The 22,796-nt window shown below is 37.3% G+C and overlaps 1 protein-coding gene across 7 annotated transcripts in view; it reads right to left on the reverse strand.

Moving 5' to 3' along the window:
• Positions 1 to 2,000: 2,000 nt before the first annotated feature.
• Positions 2,001 to 22,796, reverse strand: part of cora (coracle) — a 71,591-nt gene continuing 50,795 nt past the window's right edge. For 3 of the 7 annotated variants that reach the window (XM_068368836.1, XM_068368837.1, XM_068368834.1), the window contains 8 exons: positions 19,056 to 20,384; positions 18,488 to 18,601; positions 17,097 to 17,231; positions 14,665 to 14,802; positions 13,904 to 14,008; positions 12,090 to 12,188; positions 8,344 to 8,546; positions 2,001 to 6,457 (listed from right to left, as the gene is read on the reverse strand). In XM_068368836.1, the coding sequence (XP_068224937.1) occupies positions 8,367 to 8,546; positions 12,090 to 12,188; positions 13,904 to 14,008; positions 14,665 to 14,802; positions 17,097 to 17,231; positions 18,488 to 18,601; positions 19,056 to 20,384 (2,100 nt within the window). In that variant the 3' untranslated portion in view covers positions 2,001 to 6,457; positions 8,344 to 8,366. The remainder of the gene's footprint in view (positions 6,458 to 8,343; positions 8,547 to 12,089; positions 12,189 to 13,903; positions 14,009 to 14,664; positions 14,803 to 17,096; positions 17,232 to 18,487; positions 18,602 to 19,055; positions 20,385 to 22,796) is intronic. The other 4 variants (XM_068368839.1, XM_068368838.1, XM_068368840.1 and 1 more) reach the window with 4 other exon arrangements.

Here is a 22,796-nt window from a genome sequence, read left to right on the forward strand (position 1 = left end):
AAGAACAGAGCTTCTAGGGGCCAAGGGATACTACAAAGACTTTTCAAATACTCCCTACAGTAGACTGATCGAGGTGCATAATTAGCATAATCTAACAGTGGGGAGGTAGTATTTTGTAATGTGAGTAAATGTTCATCATTTGAACCTGTAAGTGCAATACAGTACTGTAAGCTGAAATGGTGCCTCTTAGAGAAAATAGAGAACTTATTCTCACTCTCAACTTTAAACCCTCATTAGAAAAGTATTATGCTGTACACACAAAGGTGCCAATGGGTAAAGGAACCCACTACTATAAAGAAACCGATAATAATGTATTATAGCAATAAAAATCAAGATGATGACAACTAAATAACAGATAAATTATGAAGTACGACTTATTCAAGTTCCACCTATCAAAATAGCATTTTGTTTGATTGCAATCTCCTTACATAGCTTTGTATAAAGTGTTGTCAACAACAACAATTTTACTAAAGGTATAACAGGTTTGTCTTGAAATTTTTTCTAGTCTATAGTTGGTTAGGCAATTAAAGTAATCTCTAAATGGGGTGGGATAAATGTAGACTACATTCTCTTACCCAAGACCTGTTGGAAGAAACGTCTGATTTTAACACACTTGCATTCAGTAAAGTTGATATAAAGAATTTGTTCTCTGTTAATATAGTCTATAAACTTTCCATGAAATGCATTGCTATTACTAAGAGAGCATGAATTCACGGTTCATTGCGTTCGGGATTGCAAGTGATGAAGGTCCAGACATACAGAAACAAACCGACGACGTAGTGGCCTCTACACGCCACTAAACCTGTATATACCATACTCCCTGTGTTGGATTTTGAGAATTTCGGCTAAATAGCCAAATGCTGGGACCTGTCAGACAGTTCAGCACTCATGAGCAACTTAGGTCAATCCCAACAGCTGCTTCATGAGTTAAAAAATCTAAAAGGAAACAGCAACATAGGTTAAGTATGATACAAAGAAGCTATATATATATAGGGAAAAAAGGAAACAGACCTTATTACAGGCTACCCTTTGGCATGAGCCCATGGCCTGCACTGAAGTCGTTCTAATACCTACCTGCCTGCAGACCATCAATAATGATTCCTGTGTAGGGCGGGACATACTCGTGAAGGAACAGCCACCCAAAAGGGCGTATTCCATTTCTTGTACGGTATTGGCAACTTTCAACGTATCTATATGTTGCAGTTGCTGCCGAGGTCCATACAGAACTGTATGTGTTGTAGACTCTTTCCTACTTCTGATGCAAAATCTTGACACAAATAATTGCACGTTATCAAAAGTAGGAATATCATCATACCAGCATTCCCTACCATTCATGAATTTGATTTTTTCCTTAAAGGTAAATAAAAGGTAATACGATACTACCAATCATTTTTTTTACACATTGTGTCAATTATAATGGCAAATTAATGATGTACAGTACTTTATTTTTCACTTTTTATAGCTTTCTTATTAGTTATGTTTTTAAACTGACTCAAAAGGATTTTTCCTCAAGGAAATAAGATTTAAAGCAATATTTAAGTGGTCAACAACATAGGAGTTGAAAATTCTGATGGATCATGATGAAGGGTAGATGGAGATGGTTTGGGCATGCTCTTCGCACTCCCCAAGAGAGATTAGTTCACCAAGCGTTTAGCTGGGCTCCACAAGGCACTAGAAGAGTTGGAAGACCCAGGCCTACATGGCTGAGGATTATGAAGCTTGAAGTAGAAGATGAATGGGTGAAGTATTGAATTAAAAGCTCAAGATACAGACGACTGGTGAAATCTAACCAAGGCCCTTTGCGTCAATAGGTGTAGGAGGAGATGATGAGGATATGTTACCTTACCTCACTGAATACTGTATTAGGTGCAGACTTTACTCGCAAGTCATATAGACAACCTTCCAAAATTCCTCCAAAATACTTAAGAAATTACTGTAAAAGAAAATGTCTTTATTCACAATAAAAATCCCTTATCTCTAAGGTTTAAAGGAAACACAAGTCAACTTACCTAACATTTATTTTTTGAAAGAAAAATGTTACAACAACTGTGTTAAAAGCTGCACTCATTCATAGTTCACAAAGGTCATATAATTATTTAGCAAAAAATGATATAGTATGACGAAAATGAGTACAGCCGAGTGAAAAATACACGTGGTGCATGAATGCTGAGATTCTCAATCCGTTTAAATATTCAATCAAGTGAAAAATAAATCCATGCAATTCTGCAAGGATCGAGTTCTGGGCTAAAGCTAATTTACAGTCGAAGTGGCTGCACGCTCCAAGGGTTACTTAGTATTAATGTTAGGAAGCAGCGTGCCAGCACTTTCACTGTGCCGACTCATTTTCAAACCTAAGCTACTTTTAAATTGAAAATAAACTTTGATTCTACAGATACACTCCATATTCTAGGTTAGCGCTTGACCTAATTCACACACGCGAACTCACACTTCTCATGGCTCTTTCGTTTCTGCGTGGAATTGCCATATTCCATCCACCTATACGCAAGCAGACACTTAGTAGACTACAAAAATCGTTCAAGCACAAACACAGAATACAAAGTTCAATTACAGTGGATCGTGGAGAAGCTATCATACTCGAACACTGTTCTAAGGCAAGAGAAACCGTGACGCTGACTCGGAAGTACAGTGGGTCACCCCCTCAAATGTTAAATGGGCCCGGCATGGGAAAAACACTTCTAGCTTCGAAAGGATTTTTCGTTAAGATTCACGTCACGAGAAAGACAAAAACAAGTGTCTACTTAATGCAAGAAATATGCAACACCCTTCCTTCCCTCCCCCAGAGCACAGCGGTCATGAAAGCTTTTCACACGTGGATTTACTATCTAGGTTTTCCGATCCACCGCCGTAACGAGACCGCCTCCCGATATTGATGAACCTCACGCACCTGCGAAGGGATCGGCCACAAGTAACTTTAGCAAAGAAGGTGTATACAAACCTAATATAGGTTTGTTCTTTAAACGGCTGAATTCACTTTCGTCTCGCCCTTTCCTCGAGGCGATCTCGTCACCGCGTTGGAGCGCGTTTACTATGTTCATTGCATAATATACAACTCTGACCTTTCAACCGATTTCTTTCTAAACATATTAGTAGAAGAACTAACAGTATTAAAATAAGTGGAAATATGTAAGAATGATGATAGTCTGGCTAAGGAGTGTGTGAAAGAGATAAAAAACAAACTGGTCCACAGATATATTATGAATGTGCCACCAACCTAACCCTTTTACAGTAATAATAAACTTTTGCCTCTCACGCCAGGCAGGTACTCATCACAATTCACAGGTAAATAATGTTCCCGTCGTGTACATCGGCCTTACGAACACTCGTCGCGAGGAAGTACAAGCCCCGGCTAGACTCCTTCCGTACTCTTCACCGCTCGAGGACGTTTCCTTTGGGAATATAAGTAGGCACTTACACGGTGCTCAAAAGACATACATCCTAACAACTCCCAAATGTTTTTTTTTTTTGTCGACTTCTAAGAAGTGGACATCCTTACCTACCTTGTACTATTTTGGCCTTTTCTGATATCTATAATCTTACAACGTCTCACTGGAGTCGTTTCCCAAAAAATGCAACTAACGCAAGAACTGAGAACAACTCTGCCCGCTGCGCGCCGTCGTCTCGACATGCACGAAAACAAAATGATAAAGAAAAACATGCTCTTCATAGCTCTTGACAAACTCATCTGAAATATTAATGTCTATAAATAATTGGGAAACCGAACATTTACCTTTCCTGCTGCCTTCTTCGCTTTACTTTATAAAGTGATAGTTCCTTATACTTTATAAAGTGACAGTTTCTAACACTGTAAGGTCAATAAAACTTTAGGAAAATTATTATAATAATTACACCTATTCAATATTATATCTTTAAACAACCTGACATGATAAATTTGTTACAAATTCGAATACGGCCCAAGAATTTCGGGTCGCAAACAACAGCGCCGCCACCTTAAACAAATCCAAAGCAAGGTTAATCATTTTGGTTTTGCCGAACTTGACCTTTACAGTATTGTTAAGCAGCTTTGGGGTCTAATAATTATAAAGCCCTTTGCTATAGTAGAAATATAATGATAATAATAATGATAATATATACAATCTCAATATAGTTTTTACATTTTGCAAGTTATACAGCCCTCTGCAATGGCTATAAACTACATTTAAGAATAAATACGAACTAAATTGGGAAGAAAAAAATTATGGAGCATAGGGTTATAAAATCTAAATAAAAAAAAAATATCCCTGCCCATATGTACATAGTACTTCATGGGAATAAAACATAAAAACATCTTTCCAGTACATACGTACTACATGCTTTTACAGTAGTAATGTTTTAGCCTATTTCTGACAAAGACAACGTTGGCTGAGGCACTTTCACGATGCTACCGCCCCTAAGGGTAGTTCGACGCTAACCTCGTTGCTCTACCCAGAAGAGGAGGAGCTAAATAACCCCATCAGCTACGACCTCGTCTCGAGTTTTGATCACCGGGATCCCAACCCGAGCGACACCTAGGAGACGGGATTATTCTAACCGTTAAGGTTTGCGGCAAACGAGGCAGGTCCGAGGGGGGAATCCGAAATGTTGTGTTGTCCCCCAATCTGTTGCCCTTCCAATTTGGTAACACGATTTGCACTTTCGACGGTATTTGGGTAATTCAATTTCCTCAATTTTCTCCGCTCTGCTTTCGAAAAGCATTAGCCGTGAACCTACGAGCTAAATGATTATTACAATATGAAAATGTTTTGCAATACAGCAAGCTATAACTCCACAAGTGGGATGAAAGTTCCTTCTTACAAGTAACTACAAGGCTATATCACCGATTAATTTTTTTTTACATGTTTTGTTAAAATACTGCCAAGCTGAATTATCATCACAGGAGCTGAAGCCTAATATTATATCATGCATCATTTCACTTACTGAAAGAAACGATATGGCGTAAAATAAACAAAATATTGGCTCATTACAAACATCAAAAAGAATCTTTTGATCAGAGTAGAACATAACGAAAAAACGGACTAAGGGAAAAGAATGATACACTGTACCTTTACCATCTCGATGGTAGTTACGAACATTAAAAAAAATTGGCTACAAAAGAAAATAATACAGCATTTCTCAATGTCATTACCAAGGTTGTCTTTGCTTCAAGACAACTTAATAATTATCAACTCTTATAAATGTAAAGTCTATACGCATAAGGCAACATCACACAGAAATGAAATACAGTACGCTCTCAATAGCTCTGTTGGTCTTGCCTTTGTCTCTTTTCAAAAAAAAATATTCACCTGGATTGGAATTCCTCCAATTATCACATAACGCCCAATTCTCTTTTTACTAACCTATTCCTGCCCTTGGAAATATCACCTAATAATTCATAGTTTTTTTCAATAGTTTTCTTTATATCTAAAAATTGTAAAACTTCAATAACATTATTTATAATTCCAGTGTTAATATATATGTAAATTGCAATGCCACAGACTTAACTCGTAGGTGCTTATAGACTATCTGAACGTGATAACTGCGAGCTGCCGTCGTCAGGGTTAGCCGGCGGCTGCCGACGCAAGATTTTCACCACAAGGAATTAGTCAAAAGGGACCTCGTTCATCAAAGGACTATAGCTAATGGGATAAGGTCAGGTTATGTTTTTCGTAGTCCACCAGGCAGTTAATATTATTTGAGCTAAGGGAATTCTAGGAAGTCTCTTTTTTTTAAAACTTAGAATTTGTCTTCACCAAGACACACAGAAAGACCCGATATACTAGTTTCCTTTTCACTTATCTTTAATTTTTTTCACGGGTGTTCTCACTCGGAACATAGCTGATATCGGCTGCATTTATACGTACATACAAACTGGTTGTATTTCACCTTACAAACAGGTATAACGGAAAACGATCTATCTCAGATTTTCGGGTGTTGAACGTGTTTTGTAAGGAGCAAAATAAAAGGCGAGGAATAAAGGCTCCGCTGATGGTGGGGTAACAAAAAGGTGCTGAGGGAAAAAATAAAACTGTCACGTACTCTATCTACAAATTAAGTTGCATCTTTTAAAGATATTAGTGACCACTGCTTACCAGTACAAAAAATTTAGTGGCTTTAAATAATTGCCTGAGTGATCAGTTTTTATGAACTACCAAAAATGACGAGTTGTTACTACATTCACCTTCTTGCTATACAGAGCTTACACCTTCAGGTAAGTTTGCAAGCACGGTTTTATCCGACAAAATTGCAGCTGTGAAAAACTAAAGAAACGTACAATAGAGAAGAGTCCGTCTTGTCCCAGACTAGGTTGGGCGGGGAGAAATACAACCAAATGAAGTAAAGGAAATTCTTTGTGTGACTTCTTCACAAACTAGCACACTTGTATCCAATAATGTAGACATTCGCACATTTCGAGGGTGTTGCCGTGTGTCTCAATCCCTGTGAGGCTCGAAGAAACAACAATCTGGAAGAAAATGGTTATGTTTAGAAGGTGGAGTGCAAAACTACAATCTATGTTAACTTGATATTCAAAACTTTACTTTGATAATACTATTACAAACAATGTTAATCAATGATATATTATAATTCCTTTCTTAGCAAGACAACTGTTCAATCTATATTAACTACAGTGTTTCCTGATATTCAAAACTTTACTTTCATAATACTATTACAAAATACAACCAATATTGATCAATATTGTAAACCTTTTTAATATCAAGGACAAATTTTAAAAATTCATGGAGTTAACACATCCTTAAGTGTTGACTGAAGGGTGTGTTCCATACCTTAATAAAAATAACAACAATAATAATAATAATAATAATAATAAAAAAATAATAATAATAATATGTTGGTTGAAAACTATCTAATCCAATTAGTTGTTTTAAACCTCGGAATTGATCATAAGGTACTGGAGCTTATTTGAAAGTCCTGCATGGACGATAAGCAAAATGTCGGTGAAGAGTAACCTTAGATCTTCTCAGCCTCTGGAATGGCAAGGTATGCTAAAGCACCCTTATAGGGTGGCCTTCCTGCTTGGAAGTCCCCGTCCCAAGTTGCAGTGGGAGACAGAAGGGAGAAACAGCTTGCAACTGCAGTTGAATCAAGTCATTATAAAGTAATTCTCAAGCTGAAGCTTCTGCCTTAGGGGAATATACTCTTTGCAACTTAAAACACTCCAGTTCCCAATCCACAAAATTGGTGAAGGTTGTAAGTTCTCTCTAAGGCATTAGCTGTCTTTTCACAGGCCAACCGGATTACGTCTTCGTATAGGTACGAAAAAGAGGAATGGAGGACATACTGTAAGAGGCTTTCAATATCTTCAGTGTAGACGGTTGCAAACTTCTTGAGGCTTTGGAGATCTTAAAGAACACTGAACAACACCTTCCCGGACCAGTGTACCTGCCGATCTCATGAATCAGGCGACATCAAAGAAGTGTTTGATAAACAAAAAACCTGAGACTAGGAATTAAGAATTGGATAATGACTGGATAGGGAAAAGGAAGAATACATTAGGGGATTAAAGAGTGGATTACCTGTTTTCCAAACAAAAGGTAACCGAATGGACTTCACCTTTGGGCACTAACTATCGAGTAGAACTTTTAAGGTTCCAACTTGCAGCCAATGTTTTGAAGTTGAACAGACTGACGTCTCTCCATATATTTTATATATGAAAGATCTGTTTTAATGTTTTTACTGTTCTTAAAATATTCTATTTCTTTTCACAGTTTACTTATTTCCTTATTTCTTTTTCTCACGAGGCTATTTTTCTCTGTTGGAGCCCTTGGGCTAAATAGCATCCTGCTTTTCCAACTGGTGTTGTAGATTGGCTGGTAATCATAATAATATATGCATACATACATATACCAAGGCACTTCCACCAATTTTTGGGGGTAGCCGACATCAAACAAATGAAACAAAAAAGGGGATGTCTCCTCTCTACGTTTCTCCCAGCCTGACAAGGGACTCAACCGAGTTCGGCTGGTACAGCTAGGGTGGCACAGCCCACCCTCTCCTGTTATCCACCACAGATGAAGCTTCATAATGCTGAATCCCCTACTGCTGCTACCTCCGCGGTCATCTAAGGCATCGGAGTAAGCAGAAGGGCCTACCGGAACTGCGTCACAATCGCTCGCCATTCATTCCTATTTCTAGCACGCTCTCTTGCCTCTCTCACATCTATCCTCCTATCACCCAGAGCTTCCTTCACACCATCCATCCACCCAAACCTTGGCCTTCCTCTTGTACTTCTCCCATCAACTCTTGTATTCATCACCTTCTTTAGCAGACAGCCATTTTCCATTCTCTCAAAATGGCCAAACCACCGAAGTTCAAGGGCTCCGTACCCACCTCTACGTAACACTCGAATCTCTTCACTCCGTCGACTGCTGCTGGATCTCGATCTTCTCCACAGTCATGTCGGGGTTCATACGCGTAGCCTCCTGGATGGCTTCAGTCAATGCCCGGTCGTGGTCGATGGGATCCCCATCGCTCTGGATGGTGATCTTTTGCTCCACTCTCGTCTCTAGTACACCATCCCGCTCCGTTTTGTACTAAACGTGGCGGAAATTGGAACGGGAAAAAATTATAAACTTGAAGGAAATAAAGATTGTTTTGTCAGATTTATATTCAGGAGGATAAGACAAACGGAATTCTAATAAAAAAATTAACAACTAAAGCTTCACAACCTATCACAATCTTATCTTCCACATCTGTGAGTATCCTGTGCTCTATCATAAGCCACGATTCAATAAATATTCTTTCCACGTACATTAACCCTTTTACCCCCAGGCTATTTGGAAATTTCCAACCCTTAACACCCCAAGGTTATTTTTTATTCAAGCACATTTTGCAGTACTGTACGTATATATTTTTCAAATTGCTCTGACAGCCTTAATTTTTGTCATAGAGAGGTCAGGTTGGTCTCATTCTCTTGGAAAATGCCAGAATTTTCTCAAAAAAATTATCAAAATAAAAAAAAAATTGTAAATAGCATTTTTTTGCAGGGACGTACCGGTACGTCCATGGGGGTAAAGGGATGTGTTTTGTGAAACGTACCAGTACGTCCTTTGGGGGTAAAAGGGTTAAGACAAACAGAATTCTAATAAAAAAATTGAACAACTAAAGCTTCACAACCTATCACAATCTTATCTTCCACAACATCTGTGACTATCCTGTGCTCTATCATAAGCCACGATTCAATATTCTTTTCACGTACATAAGTCTTAACCACAGTAAACATCTAACACAACCGCTCTCTCGTACCCGGAGTAATTTACTGAGAGCGAACTACCCTGTTTCCACCAAGAAGCCATTCCTCAATGAAATCTATTAACCACTCTCGTCCAGCATGCCTAGTGCTATTACTAACGGAATTCAGCGGTGAAAGGGAAAAGCGATTGAGATAAAAGACTGGTGCAATATTTGTATGAAGTCACAAAAAACTACTTTTGCCTCTGCTATATAAAGAGGCCCCTTTAATTACATGAAGAAATTAGATAATGAAAGTAATTACGATAATAGGGAGGAAGAAATTACACCGATAAGGATATTCAATAGCTCATATTCAGGGTTTGTGTGTAATTCAAAACTCTGAAAAATGAAAAACTTGGAAGAAACAAGTCAAAAGACCCTTATCATTTTATTGAAAGCCTGTAGGTTATATTCTTGATAAACATTTCAAATTTGATATGATTATATAACGGCTCTAAACCCTGGAAGATGTAACTTTTAAATATAAAAGTTTGACGACTTTTTTCTTTATATAGGGAATTCGTCTAAATTTTCCTTGGGCCATACAAGATTGTATACATCTTTCTACTTTCATCTATCACTGTCTACTTTTTAAGTCTTCCTAATACTCAATGTACATATTGTCAAAAGCTGCCCTTAAATATCTATTTGCATAATTTTCATTTCCTTTCCAATAATCACATTTATCAGTAGAAAGAACAGAGGCAATGCAGCAACTTCAAAAGCCTTATTCAAAATAAGACACTCAATGAATAAATCTAAAATTTCAAAAATTACCTCTTGCAAGGCCTAACATATATGGCATTAAGAGGACCTTTGCTTCACGGCTAATATGTTTCCCTCGTTCCCTTTGGACTACCTAAATCTTTTCCGCATCTAAATTCTAATTAATTTTCATCTCACATAAGAATGCCTTGTTCAGGAAAGTCATATGAGGTTCTAAAGTTCTTACTCAATTGTCTGGTCAAAATAATTTACTCTTACAAAAAAACAAAATACCTACATCATTACTATAAATTTATCATAAGAGAACCTAGTTAACCTATTTGTTGTTATATCCATTTTTGCCGTGTATAAATGCTTATACCGAATATATATATTATAAAATTATCAATATACCTACATCAAATGTATAAAATATTCAAAAAGATTACTAGAGTAGAGTAAAAAATATACTAGGAAAGAAAAGAAACCAGATCTTATAGATTCAAAATGCTTGATAAACAAAATAAATGATCTACCACCACCAAGGTCCTTTCCACTCTGGGCAGCACGAGTTTTGCACCCCTGCCAAACTTGGCACTTTTTTGAAGACGACTTCAATCTCTTTAAATGGATTTCTTATATATTGAAGTACCCATGTAAATATAGGTCACAGTAATAAACAGTACCATGTATTGAAGTACAAAAGTACAAGTAATAATAATATTAAACAGTACCACGTTGCGATGTACAAACCTCGTGCCCTAGGTCAGTCGCCAGCCCAAAATACAGAAGGCAAAATGAAAATGGGGAGATAGAGAAAGAGAGGATAGGAACACTAGTTTGAAAGCCAAATAAAAAAAAGACTAAAACAAGCACACAAAACAAGAATGCAATAAACAGTCGCTCCTGGTAGCCTGATATGGGATAGTCTTCAGTAACTTGGATTATCTTCCGTCCGTATAATTCACGGCTTTTAATTTCTCTTGCCCTTTCTGTGGTATCCGCTTCCGATAAAGTTTGCCTGGATTTACATGAAGACAACGGATCTATCGATGGATAATGAGCTGTTATGTTTAATGAGATTCAAAATGGTATTTAAACAGGGACAATGGGGATGAGACACACAACAATTAAGGGAAGGATATCTTGGCTTTGATAAACAAAACATAGACTATACACCATTAAACGTTGCTTGAGTAGCGTCGTTTTCATCTGCAATTCAAAAGGCTTCTAAGGACTTAGAAGAATATCCATTTCATTTCTATCTATTTATAAAAACATTTCAAACAACAGGAACTGTAAATAACTATGCTTTCTCCTCTGAAATCGTTAGTCTTCAGACAGAAGGTCAACGTTCTGCAATTCAGCAACTACATCAAACAGAGGGACTTATGAAATTTTATATAAGACAAACATGGGCAATCAGTTATGTCAATTAAGCTGTATTAGAAAGATGTCAACATCATCTCTTCCTATGCCTATTGACGCAAAGAGAAAGATATGCATAATGTTTATATTGCCAGAGGAAATAACATTATAATAACAAGGGGAATCTAATAGAAAAAATCTAAAGAAAAAACCTGTACAAATGAGGGACCTGTTAAAATGGTTTGACCGAATACGAGTCTGAGAGTTCACATGCTACGTATAAAAATTCAGTACAGAAAGTGTTCTATGGATCATACAGAATATTCACAACATCTGATAGTTTTTAATATCGTACAGAATACCGACTAATTCTTTATAGCGTTTTCATGAACAAGAAATTTTTTTTTGTAAGTACGGGGTAATCAAGAGCAGTTTTCAAATGGATATTCTATACTGCTTGTTAAAGAGAAACTGAAATTACTACCGAGGAGGGGGGGCTTCAATTAATGCCTACCGAGAAACAGCTGTTTTTCAATATTGTAAAATAAGACAGTCCGTGAAGTTGTTCCGGAGAACCAGCCCGAAACGGGCAAGAAAACGGAAACGAGCAAAAGTACTATCTGCAAGTTGGTCAAAATATGTCAAGCCAGAGGGAAAAGGAAAGGAATATTGACATTCAGACAGTGGGCTGGGGGCTGATCTCTGATAAAGGGTTTCCCGGGAGAGGACGCAAGGAGGAAAGAGGGTACATGATGGGACGGGACACCTACAGTGGTGGTCTCTACAGTGCGAGTTCGGGATGTGATGGCCTGAGAGCTGATGATCACGGCATTTTCTTCATCACCATCTTCCAATCCCAGCACAGACACCTGTGGTAATAAAAAAAACGAAAGCCACACACTTGAGGCCAAAGAAACGGAGAACAACGTTTTTGAGATGATCAAAGGGGGAAGAAATTATTCAAAAGTAAGATGAAATCAACTAAACATGGTTATCCACGGAATAGAAATTCTGCAATGTTGTACGAGTGATATTTTTTAGCATTCTTTGATAAGTACAATCTTAAATTAATTTTCGATAAAGCAGTAACGTGGGCGAGTGATATTTCTAACATTCTTTGATACGTACAACCTTAAATCAATTTTCGATAAAGCAGTAATATCTGCGAGTGACATTTCGTTAACATTCTTTGATACGTATAATCTTAAATTAATTTTCGATAAGCAGTAATATCAACAAGTGACATTTCGTTAACCTTCGTATGTACAATCTTAAATTAATTTTCGATAAAGCAGTAATGTCAGCGAGTGATATTTCTTAACATTCTTTGATGCATACAATCTAAAATTAATTCTTGATAAAGAAGTACCGTAAGAATGTCATTTCTTTACTGTTTTACTGTTCTACAAGTGACGTTCTTTGATATGTACCATCTTGAAATTAATTCATCACCATTCAGGGTAATTCTCGATAACGCAGTACCGAGCATAACCATGTCGCTGACTCCATCCTTCACTCGGGAGAGGGGGTGAATCGTAATTCAACTACAATAAAGGAGTATAGAGGTGTAAAAATAGAGGCCATGGCAGTCACAATATATATATGTATGGGAAAACAACATTAAAAAAGATCAAACATATATAATATACAAAAAATAAGTTAGCAAAATAAGCCCAGCAAGTACTTGAGAGCAAGCATTAACCTTACGGCAGACTTTTAAAAACGCCCTGTCAGGTTTAATGCCCAACAGGGAAAAATTTAATACTTAAAGCAAGCACTGAAACATTACCGAAAATTGATTATATTCCTTTTAAATTACATGAAATACTTCAAAAAGGTCTATTAACACCCTTGCTTACTGAGAAATGAAAAAAGTCCCCCTTTTGTAATATGAAACATCCAATATTACAGTTTCTGTTACATGAAGATTTCAGAATAACCCTTGGCTGGTTACAAAAACGGCTGATTTTTCAAAAGGTGTGAATGTGCCAAGGTGAAAATACTTAATTACGGTAACAATACTTCTCGTACATCCGCGAAACATCTCCCGGTGCTTACTGGGCTTCAGAACTATAACAAAAAAACAGCTAACATACCTTCAAGGATAATTTATGATTTGCAAAAACAATGATTTAACTGCCATGAAATAAAATGTGATCAAACAAAACTCATCCACCAAAAGACCTTCATTCCTTACCAACATAGCTGGTATTATTTATATATTTGATTCTTCCCCTTAAAGGGGAGGAATAAAACAGGCTTCATCTCAGCATATCACAATCCGTTAAAAGCAAGATATCAAGAGACTGGATTCTAATTCAAATACATGCAAATTCTCCATGCAATTTAAGAGTATTACTTGTACGAGTATAACACATGAGCCCATGGAGAGGCGCAGATCGAGAACTAAAAACCCCAAGGTAAATAATCCAGGATTTGGCATCCAGGCGACCGTAGTATACCTCGTACAGATAACCTCCTCTAACAACGAAACACTCAAGGTCACCGCCATAATCAGCCAGCTAGAAGCTCTCAACTCAACACTCCTAACAGCTTCTCACGGGCCACCGATACCATCACCAACCTTGCGGGATTCTGTTTCCACAAGCGGGGGAGCCTCCATGCTTATGGTGGAGGTATTAAAGCCGCTGGCATCGAAAACCTGAGCCTCGGTGGGGACGATACCATCCTGTAGCAGGGAGAGAGTTTGGCTATATACTCCCTCTCACCTTTTCTAATCTTCGCAGTAAGCTTTCATAAATTTCAAACTGGGATGTATTTACATGAACAAGATCACGAGTGTATGCGTAACCTTCGGAACGTTATTTCTTAAACGCTCGTAAGCATATCTACTGCAGGGTAAGGCTCTTAGATTAACTTTGTCTTGCAAAAGAGAATACTATAAAATGGTTATATTTATAGAATGTAAGATATACAAATACACAGTAATATACTTACTGCATGGAGACTAATTTAAAACAAGCTAAAGGGATTGATACTAAGCCAAAAAATTCAAAAGCTACTAACAGCATATACTGTACAGCATTTCATAAATAATCATTATTAAAGGGTAAAGGTTATTACTGTACTTTGAAGGTATATCCTATGAATGTTTTTATCTCATTTCCATTCAGTTCTATTCCCTGAGCTTTAAATATATGAAACACCTCCCCAATGGAAATTCAACCCAAAACCCTAGAATAACAGCACAGTGCCAGAATTAAAAAACTTCTCATAAAATAGGGGTAAATGAACATTAAAAATACTTCTTTATACATACCAACAAACGCTCGTAAGTACTGAGAAAAACTGTACATACATCAACCTTGCCAGAGAGCGACTAACCTTGTTAACAACATCATAATCAGAATCAAGGGGATCGACCGACGTGCCGGAGTCGTCGCTGCCGCTGGAGATCGTGCGGGCTCGGGCATAGCCGGGCTGAGGGTAATAAGGGGCCCGGGCATTGCCTCCTATCTCACCCTTCAAACAGGACACAAATAAGGTTCACAGGACGGAGGGTTAAAAAAAAGTGCGGTACGATTTTTTCTCTTCTCTATACTGTATCATGCAGAGAAACTTTTTGGGTGGGGGTTAAAGGGGGGACATAAAACTATCATAGAAAATGGCCATCACAGTCAGCCCTAATCGATAAGCTATTAATTATTTTGAGGCGATACATAAAGCAAACTGAATTAATACTAGATGGACAAAAACAGCACGAGGTATAAAAATCTGCTCGCCTAATAGACATATATTTAAAGAGTGCCAAAGCGACTAGAGTACGCATCTGGAGACGTGCTTTTTATAAGATTTAGTAGTTCTTGTTACTAGTGAGGACAATAATAAAGGGATTTTGACGAAGGAAAAATCTATTTCTGGGAAGAGACCTGTGACGCCCAGTGAAAGAAGTCCTTCTTTACACTTTCCTAATATAAATCTTCCAAATATACTAGAGAAAGATAAAAACATGGAATGCAGAGGTTACTACCCTCGTGCAATCACCTTGTGGGTGTCGTGTATACAACAGGGGCGTGTGAAAACCACTATTCACAGGCTGTCTTCCATTTAGATAATCCCTTCATCAAAGGGGAGGGCCGTGACAGGCCCAATAATAATACCCTGAGGGGGTTTTCTCATACCGTACATAATGGAAGACAAATCTCTCAGAGAAGATTAAAACTTTAAGGTTAATTTGAGACCTTGAAGAGTCAAAATACTATAGTAAAATCCTAAAGTAATTATGAACTACCGAACTTATTAGATGCAAGAAAACTACATGTTACTTATAATTTTAAAAAGTAGGTTTGGTAACACTTTAATGTAATTTATGAAAAACTAAAAAAAATAATTGAAAATTACAGCTAGCAAAGGGGGATTGGGGAAGGGATAATAAATGTTCTGTCTAACATGTCTGATTCAGGAGTTGTTTAATCAATTTCTTTTTTTATTCTTGAAAAAAAAAAAAACCTTCCATTTTTCTTTAAGCTGAATGTAGAAAGAACGCAATTCATAACATTACTTAAAACCAAATTAATATATAAATCCATGAAAAATTATACAATGCATTATAATACAATGAAAGGACTGGCTTTGGCCTAATAAACTTTTCTAAGAAAAATTCAACGTGTCGTAACCATTAAAGGATGAAGTACAGTATTAGAGTAATATTTTACTTTTCCACTTAAATTTTATCCTTAATGCGAGCTTCTTCCGAATCAGCAATACATAACCTTGAAAGAATAAGTACTGAGGAACGACAAAGAACTAAATTTATACTCGCCATTACAAATGCGACTTGTGAGAACATTAGAGAGACTATAAGAAATGTCAATCCGGCCAAAACAAACGGTATTTAAACCAAATGAAATAACAAGCAGGGTCCTGAATTCTTGGTGAGAAGAGGTACAGATACCTAAATGCTAAAATGTATATGATTAGCAGTCTTTTTTTTATTTATACGTTTAAGCAACTGACACAATTTAGACCAGGTTAATTTCAATATTTATCCTATACAGAAACACCTCAGGAAATGAAATTGATTCGTTCTGGAGTGGCTTTCGTAACATGATTTTTTCGTATCATGAAATAGAATGAAAGAGCCAAATCTCTTTGAATGGTTCATTATAACTAAACTAACAGAGCAAATTTAGTATTGTATACCGAGTATTTTTTCGTAATATGAGGATAAAAAAAATCTTCGTATGGCGAGTTTTTCGTATACACAAACTTTCGTATCCTAAAGTATTAGTGTACATACTTAACTTTTATCTAATGCATTTATGTTTGTATTATTACTAATAGGCAAGAGATTAACCAGCCCAGCCCAATGAGTGAAGCTCGACTCTTAAAGCTGGACATTTTCGTTTGAAATCTGTCAAACTAATTAGGCCGTTTAAATCTATCACTTTGAAATTTTCATTCCTTCCACATTCAGCAATAACAAAACAATGAGTGAAAAAGCCAAATAAAATCCAGCACAAGTCAGATATCAAACCCAATACGACTGGAAGTTAACAATCTTGAATCAGGCATCCAGAAAGATAATTCTTATGCCTAAAGGTCACATTTCATGAGGCATTGTAGAGCCATGCTAATATTAGACTTTCTTAAAATACTAGTCTAGGGCATTACATGCAAAAACATACATTTAACTTCATGTCTTTTTAATTCCTAGACATCAAAAGGACAATGGTTATTAACTGGGTACAGGCTTTTCTCAAGCATAGCGCGTACGCCGGGCCTATCGCAAATACGCGAGAAGTGTAATATCTTACTCTGATGACAGACTGCGTGGCGTCGTTGTCCGGCACGATGGAACGGGACTGTTTCTTCACTTCCTGAGTGACCACAGTCTTCTCTTCCGTCGTTCCGGTCGTCATGGTAGTCGAAGTGAAGGTCTTTTCCGCTACCTACACGGCATAAAAATGTTATTAACTCCTCAAATATATGAAGAATTAATTCTAAAATCCTGTAACAGGAATAACTGAACAGGATTAACTTGAATTCTATTTTTTTAGGAATATTATACAATGATTCCTAAACTTAATAAGTACTTCTGGGTTTGACTTTAGCATGAACAACAAAATCTTATGTAGAAAAAGACCCCATAAGTCGGAAAGACTTCTCAAATAGTTAAGACCATTTATGTCTTACACTCAAGTATCCAAAATCTCCTACAGCTGAGCTGTTAGTCAATGAAATTTATAGATTTTAGGCAATGAATTATAGATATATGCATCTGGGACATGTGCACATAGCTGGGGCCGGGAGAAAGGAAAATGGTATGGACGTAAATTAGAAAGTTGAAAGGCTGTGGCCAATGAGATGCTGGAAAGTACCACAAATATTGTCTAAAGTACACCATGTGAGATGCAACAACACACTACACCCTATATGGAGATTGTAGATTTAAAACTAGAATTTGAAATAGTTTAATTTAGATAAAATGCCGTTGCCCTTTCTGCAAATTTTAATTCAAGACATTTATCAGCTAAATGCAACATGCCTAAGACAAAACCATAAGCCATTTAGAAGTGATAGGTTGAGATCTGTTTAGTTTTGTTTACAATACTTGAAAATAATTGACGAAAACTTAGCATTCATAGAGAAACCGTAACTTCAGCAAAGACCCTTGAACAAAATTACAATTGAAATAAGGTGGATCCATCTCTCTAACTAATGAAAAAGGGTTTGTATTTAGCTTAGGAAGAAACTGTTGTACAATAGTAAAGATTTTTCAATAAAACCTTTATTTCTGAAGATTTTTCAATAAAACCTTTATTTCTGAAGATTTTTCAATAAAACCTTTATTTCTGGAGATTTTTCAATAAAACCTTTATTTCTGAAGATTTTTCAATAAAACCTTTATTTCTGAAGATTTTTCAATAAAACCTTTATTTCTGAAGATTTTTCAATAAAACCTTCATTTCTGAAGAGTTTTCAATAAAACCTTTATTTCCGAAGATTTTTCAATAAAACCTTCATTTCTAAGTATGATAATATAAATTTAGTGAATTGAAAAGTGATAAAATACAAACATACCTGTAACAAAAAGAGACTTTTTCGAGGTCTTGGATTTTACAAACTCTAGAAAGATGACAGTACAGGAAGACCTACCCTATAGAATGCATCGAGTATCCAAAAAAAACAAAGCCACGCAACTTACCTGCTGGGTCCTCTCTTTAGTGCTCTTATCTTCGAGGCTCTGCGCAGTGATGGTAGTAACAGTAGTGGCCACCACATGTGGCTTCTCTCCACTGTCACCTTCCACATGCTCAGCCTGCAAACCCATTCAAGGCATCAAGGCTATTATGTACATGCAGAGGCACGCTCCGAACCGTGACTCCTCACGGTGGTATTCTACGGTTCTAAAATGCTTTTACTATATCATGTCTTGTTTGCTTTAGTTTTAAAAAAATTACAAATATGTTTGTTTTTGAGAATGAGAAGCTTTGCAATGAATGTTTTTTGTTTGTTTAAAAATAAGAAGCTTAGCAATGAATTCTAAGTATAAAGCTTTAAAAACTAGTGAATTTCATAATCTTATTTTGTAGAAAAGGCTTCTATTGTATTGTCAAGTAATGTATATTCCTTGTTGGGTTTCATGCCACTGAAAAGAAATTTACAACATGCCCACATAATCAAAAAGCATAAACAAAAGACAAAATGTCTAGCAAATCAATAAATTTGGACACATTAAACAGAAACAACCAAAAAGACTACCAAGATCCCACCTTTTGACTCTGTGTGTTCAGGGACACTTCACCCGTGCCTAAATCCTCCACTTTCTGAATGATGTCCTCCGAGACCCCTTCGGCATCCTGAACAAAAGTCTTCTTCGTCGTCGTTTTGATTATCTTGGGAACCGTGGAAGCCTCACTTTCGCTTTCCCGGACGTTTGCAATGACGGACGGATTGACAGTGATGTCCGACGACGAGTGATCTGCGGTGAACGAAATGTCGCTTGTTGTTGCAGCAGGGTTTACTATGAGCGAGGTGTTCGAGTGGTCGGCCATGTAGGACCTGTCCGAGGCGATGAGGGACTCGTCGATGTCCTTTGGCTCGTTCCCTTCTCGAGTCTCGATGATCACGCTCTCGTCCGAGCTGTCATCTGAGCTGTCGGACGAGGAGCTGTCGCTACTGCTGCTGCTGCTACTGCTGCTCGTGGAAGACTTGCGGTCCCGGCCGCCAAATATGCCGAACTTTCCTTTCTTCTTGCCCTTTTCTTTTTCCTTTTTATCTTTCACCTTTTCTTTCTTGTCTTTGTCTTTATCTTTCTTATCCTTTCCTTTTAGTTTTTTATCCTTGTCCTTGTCCTTCTTATCTTTCCCTTTCTTTTCTTTATCTTTCTTTTTCTCCAGTTTTGCCCTTTCTTTCTCCGCATCTTTATCCTTCTTCTTGTCAGCAGCTTTCTTATCTTTCTTGCCTTTCCTCCCAGACAGGAAGCCTGCCATTATTCCTGTGGAGTCAGCGGAGGTATTGAAGGTCGTATCGTCGACCGAGGTCTCGGGCAGTGCGTTCTCCGGCGAAGACAAGAGACTCTCTTTGCCGGGCGAAGACAATTTGCTCTCGTTGCTGGGTGAGGATAACTGGCTCTCACTGCCAGGTGATCCTGCTGCTAGCTGCCTTTGGTTTGTAGCTGCTACAATGTCCTCTTCGACTCCTTGTTTACCAGTTTTTCTCTTCTCTGCCGTCTCGACCACCTTCTGGTCTTCCCCCGGGGCATAGTTGAAAGCCTTTGCCTGGGCTCTCCTGATCTCTACGGACTGCGGGTCATTGCTGGACTGGTTGCCGTCTCCGCCGCTCTTATCGTACGTAAAGCCATGGGTGGTTGGGCTGTACGGACGTCTCGGCTCCGAGTCGAGTTCTTCGTACGAGTACTGCCTGGTGAACGGCGGAGAACCCGCGGGGTCGTTTGCCGTGGGGTCGTGGAAGACAGTCCGGTGAGTTTTAACCAGGGGGTCGCCAGCCTCGCCGGCGATCCTGCCTTTTTCTTTGCCTGGTTTCTGGCTCTCCATCGTTTTGTAGCCAGGAGGAGGGGTGGAGGATGGAGGGGCACCATTCTATTCATGACAAAACAAAAACTCGTGCAATAACTAAAACCACAAAACAAACGTACAAAATATCACTAGCATGGTCATCCTTGCAACAGCAAGCTCGTTAAAAAAAAAGGTATAAAACTGAACAAAAATCTCTAGCATTACTATACATGTTCTTAAAAGGCTCAAAACCATGCACATTCAAGTCCCACTGATAATTACAGAACATAATGGTGAACAAAATTACATAAGCAAATCAAATTACTGTACTGAAAAATAGCTGAAAATAATCCCCACATAGAAAAATCACTTGCCTACTTATAAGTAGCCTTTACACTAAAACTGGCATTTTTAAAAGTACCTAGAGCATTTGTTCAGACATCCAAGCAGGTTTTCTACCTAACTGCAAAGTAGACGACGAACGTCTCGACTAGCTGCTTCCCACGACTAAACTAACAACGAAGCAATAACTGTAAATTACACTGTTTGTGATGCATTCCTCAAAAGGGGTTTTTCTATCATATGCACTTTAAATTATGTTGCCGAATCACTGTTCAATATATTCACGAAGACTGGTAATATCCTATTTATTGTATAATTGAAAATTTTTTACGAGCGTATTTAGTACGGCACATTTTCTCGGAGGGGAGCCTCCAAAGGATATCCTCAAGCATTTTTGGAACTTTGAAGTTAAAAGATATTCTGCAGTATCTGTGGTTTATTTTTGAGAAATTGTTTATTCATTTTTGGAACTTGAAGTCATTAGATTTTCCGCAGAATCTCCGTGGTTTACTTTTTAGAATCTGTTTATTTAAATCTTGTGAGGGAAACTTGTCGAAGCTTAAAAGTGCATTCATGATGTGATAAGTGTAAAGTGCTTTGATTTAAATTTTATTTAAATTCAGACATTATTTAGAAATGAACAAACAGAGGAAAAGCTAACAAAGTGGGCTCTTCATGATCCCCTTTTAATAGAAAAAAAAAAATCTTCCATAAGTGTTCTTTAGTGCTTCCTTGCCATTTCAAACATTAAACTCAAACCAGCTCAGCCTAAAAGATTTAAACAACTGCCTAAGATTCCTAGCCATGCCCTAACGCATGCTTTGTAAAATAAAAGAATGGTTGGGGTAGACCGTAAAACACTAGACATAACCATGCTCTTGGTTTACTTAGCCTAATAGATTTTACAGTATGACTACACTATTGCCTTGTCTGTCACTGCAGCGGGATGTATAAGCCTTCCCCCGTTAAGTAGAACGCTAAGGACGGCTTACAGGGGGATAGTTCACTGGCGCCAGTAACTTCCGGAAGTAAAGTTTCCATGATAGTAAGTCTTTGCACGAAGACACTTGCTTTTACACGGGGATAGTTTGCTGACCCCAGTATACTATCCCCCTTTTAAACCGGCCTTTAGTAATGAAGTTAAGTTTACGTGCTGGTCTCGTTACTTATTCAGGATTACTCCGAGTTCTGTCGAGCATTCCTAAAGGAGTGAATACACTTAGAAAGATAAAATACCATTTATAGAATGCCATCTAGAAATTTAAAAACCTTAGGAATATTAAATTGGGTAAGAAAGATATTCAAGAGTAATTCAACTCACTGTACTTAACAAATACACACCCAACTTGCAGATCTTTCTAGCCTACACCTCAAAATGTGATCAAACGGGAATATATTTCACCAGAAAACATCAGGTGTAAGTTTACAGTATCCGGGATAAATACTGCAAAAAAAAGACAAAAACACTAAAAGAATAGATGTCCAATACTAATAGACCAACAGAGTATGTCTATGTTCAAATACAAGATACTGTATAATTCTATTAAATTTAATGATAGTCTTTAAGCATACGGTACTCTCTCTTGTAATAAAAAAAAAATAAATGATCAAATTATGTAGCAACCATCAAGACTTTTAGTCATTTCCTTTCAATTTTGTAGCTTTACTTGTCTCTATTATGAGGACTATAATTTTATCAATAAACAGTTTCACAAACATTTTCCAGTTTGTTTCTTATAAATTTCATAAAGACTAAATATATGTAAGTTATTTTAACTTAAATAGGGAAGAGGAATATTTCATTGATGAATATCAATTCTTCTGTTACTACTACACCATATGACATATTGGAAGTGTATAATTTCAAGACAATTCATTAAAAGCTCAGGTTTGGAGTTCAACCCTATATTACTGGGATAAAACTAGTTTTCGAACATGGTGCATGAATATAATAAATTAAGGCAAAAGGATGATGAAAACGGTCCTCAGTTTAGATCAGCTTTTAACAACCATAGAGTTAAGTACTCTAATGTCAAAGGACTGGACAGTAAAGATTATTGTTGATAACTTTGCAATCCCTTATTCAATACATTCTAAAGTCTTGAAAACTTAATTAGATAAAATAGTTCTATGGAATGGTCAAGAAAGAAAATT

The sequence above is a fragment of the Palaemon carinicauda genome, unplaced genomic scaffold (genome assembly GCF_036898095.1).
Source record: "Palaemon carinicauda isolate YSFRI2023 unplaced genomic scaffold, ASM3689809v2 scaffold293, whole genome shotgun sequence".
In the NCBI taxonomy this organism is placed as follows: Eukaryota; Metazoa; Arthropoda; class Malacostraca; order Decapoda; family Palaemonidae; genus Palaemon; species Palaemon carinicauda.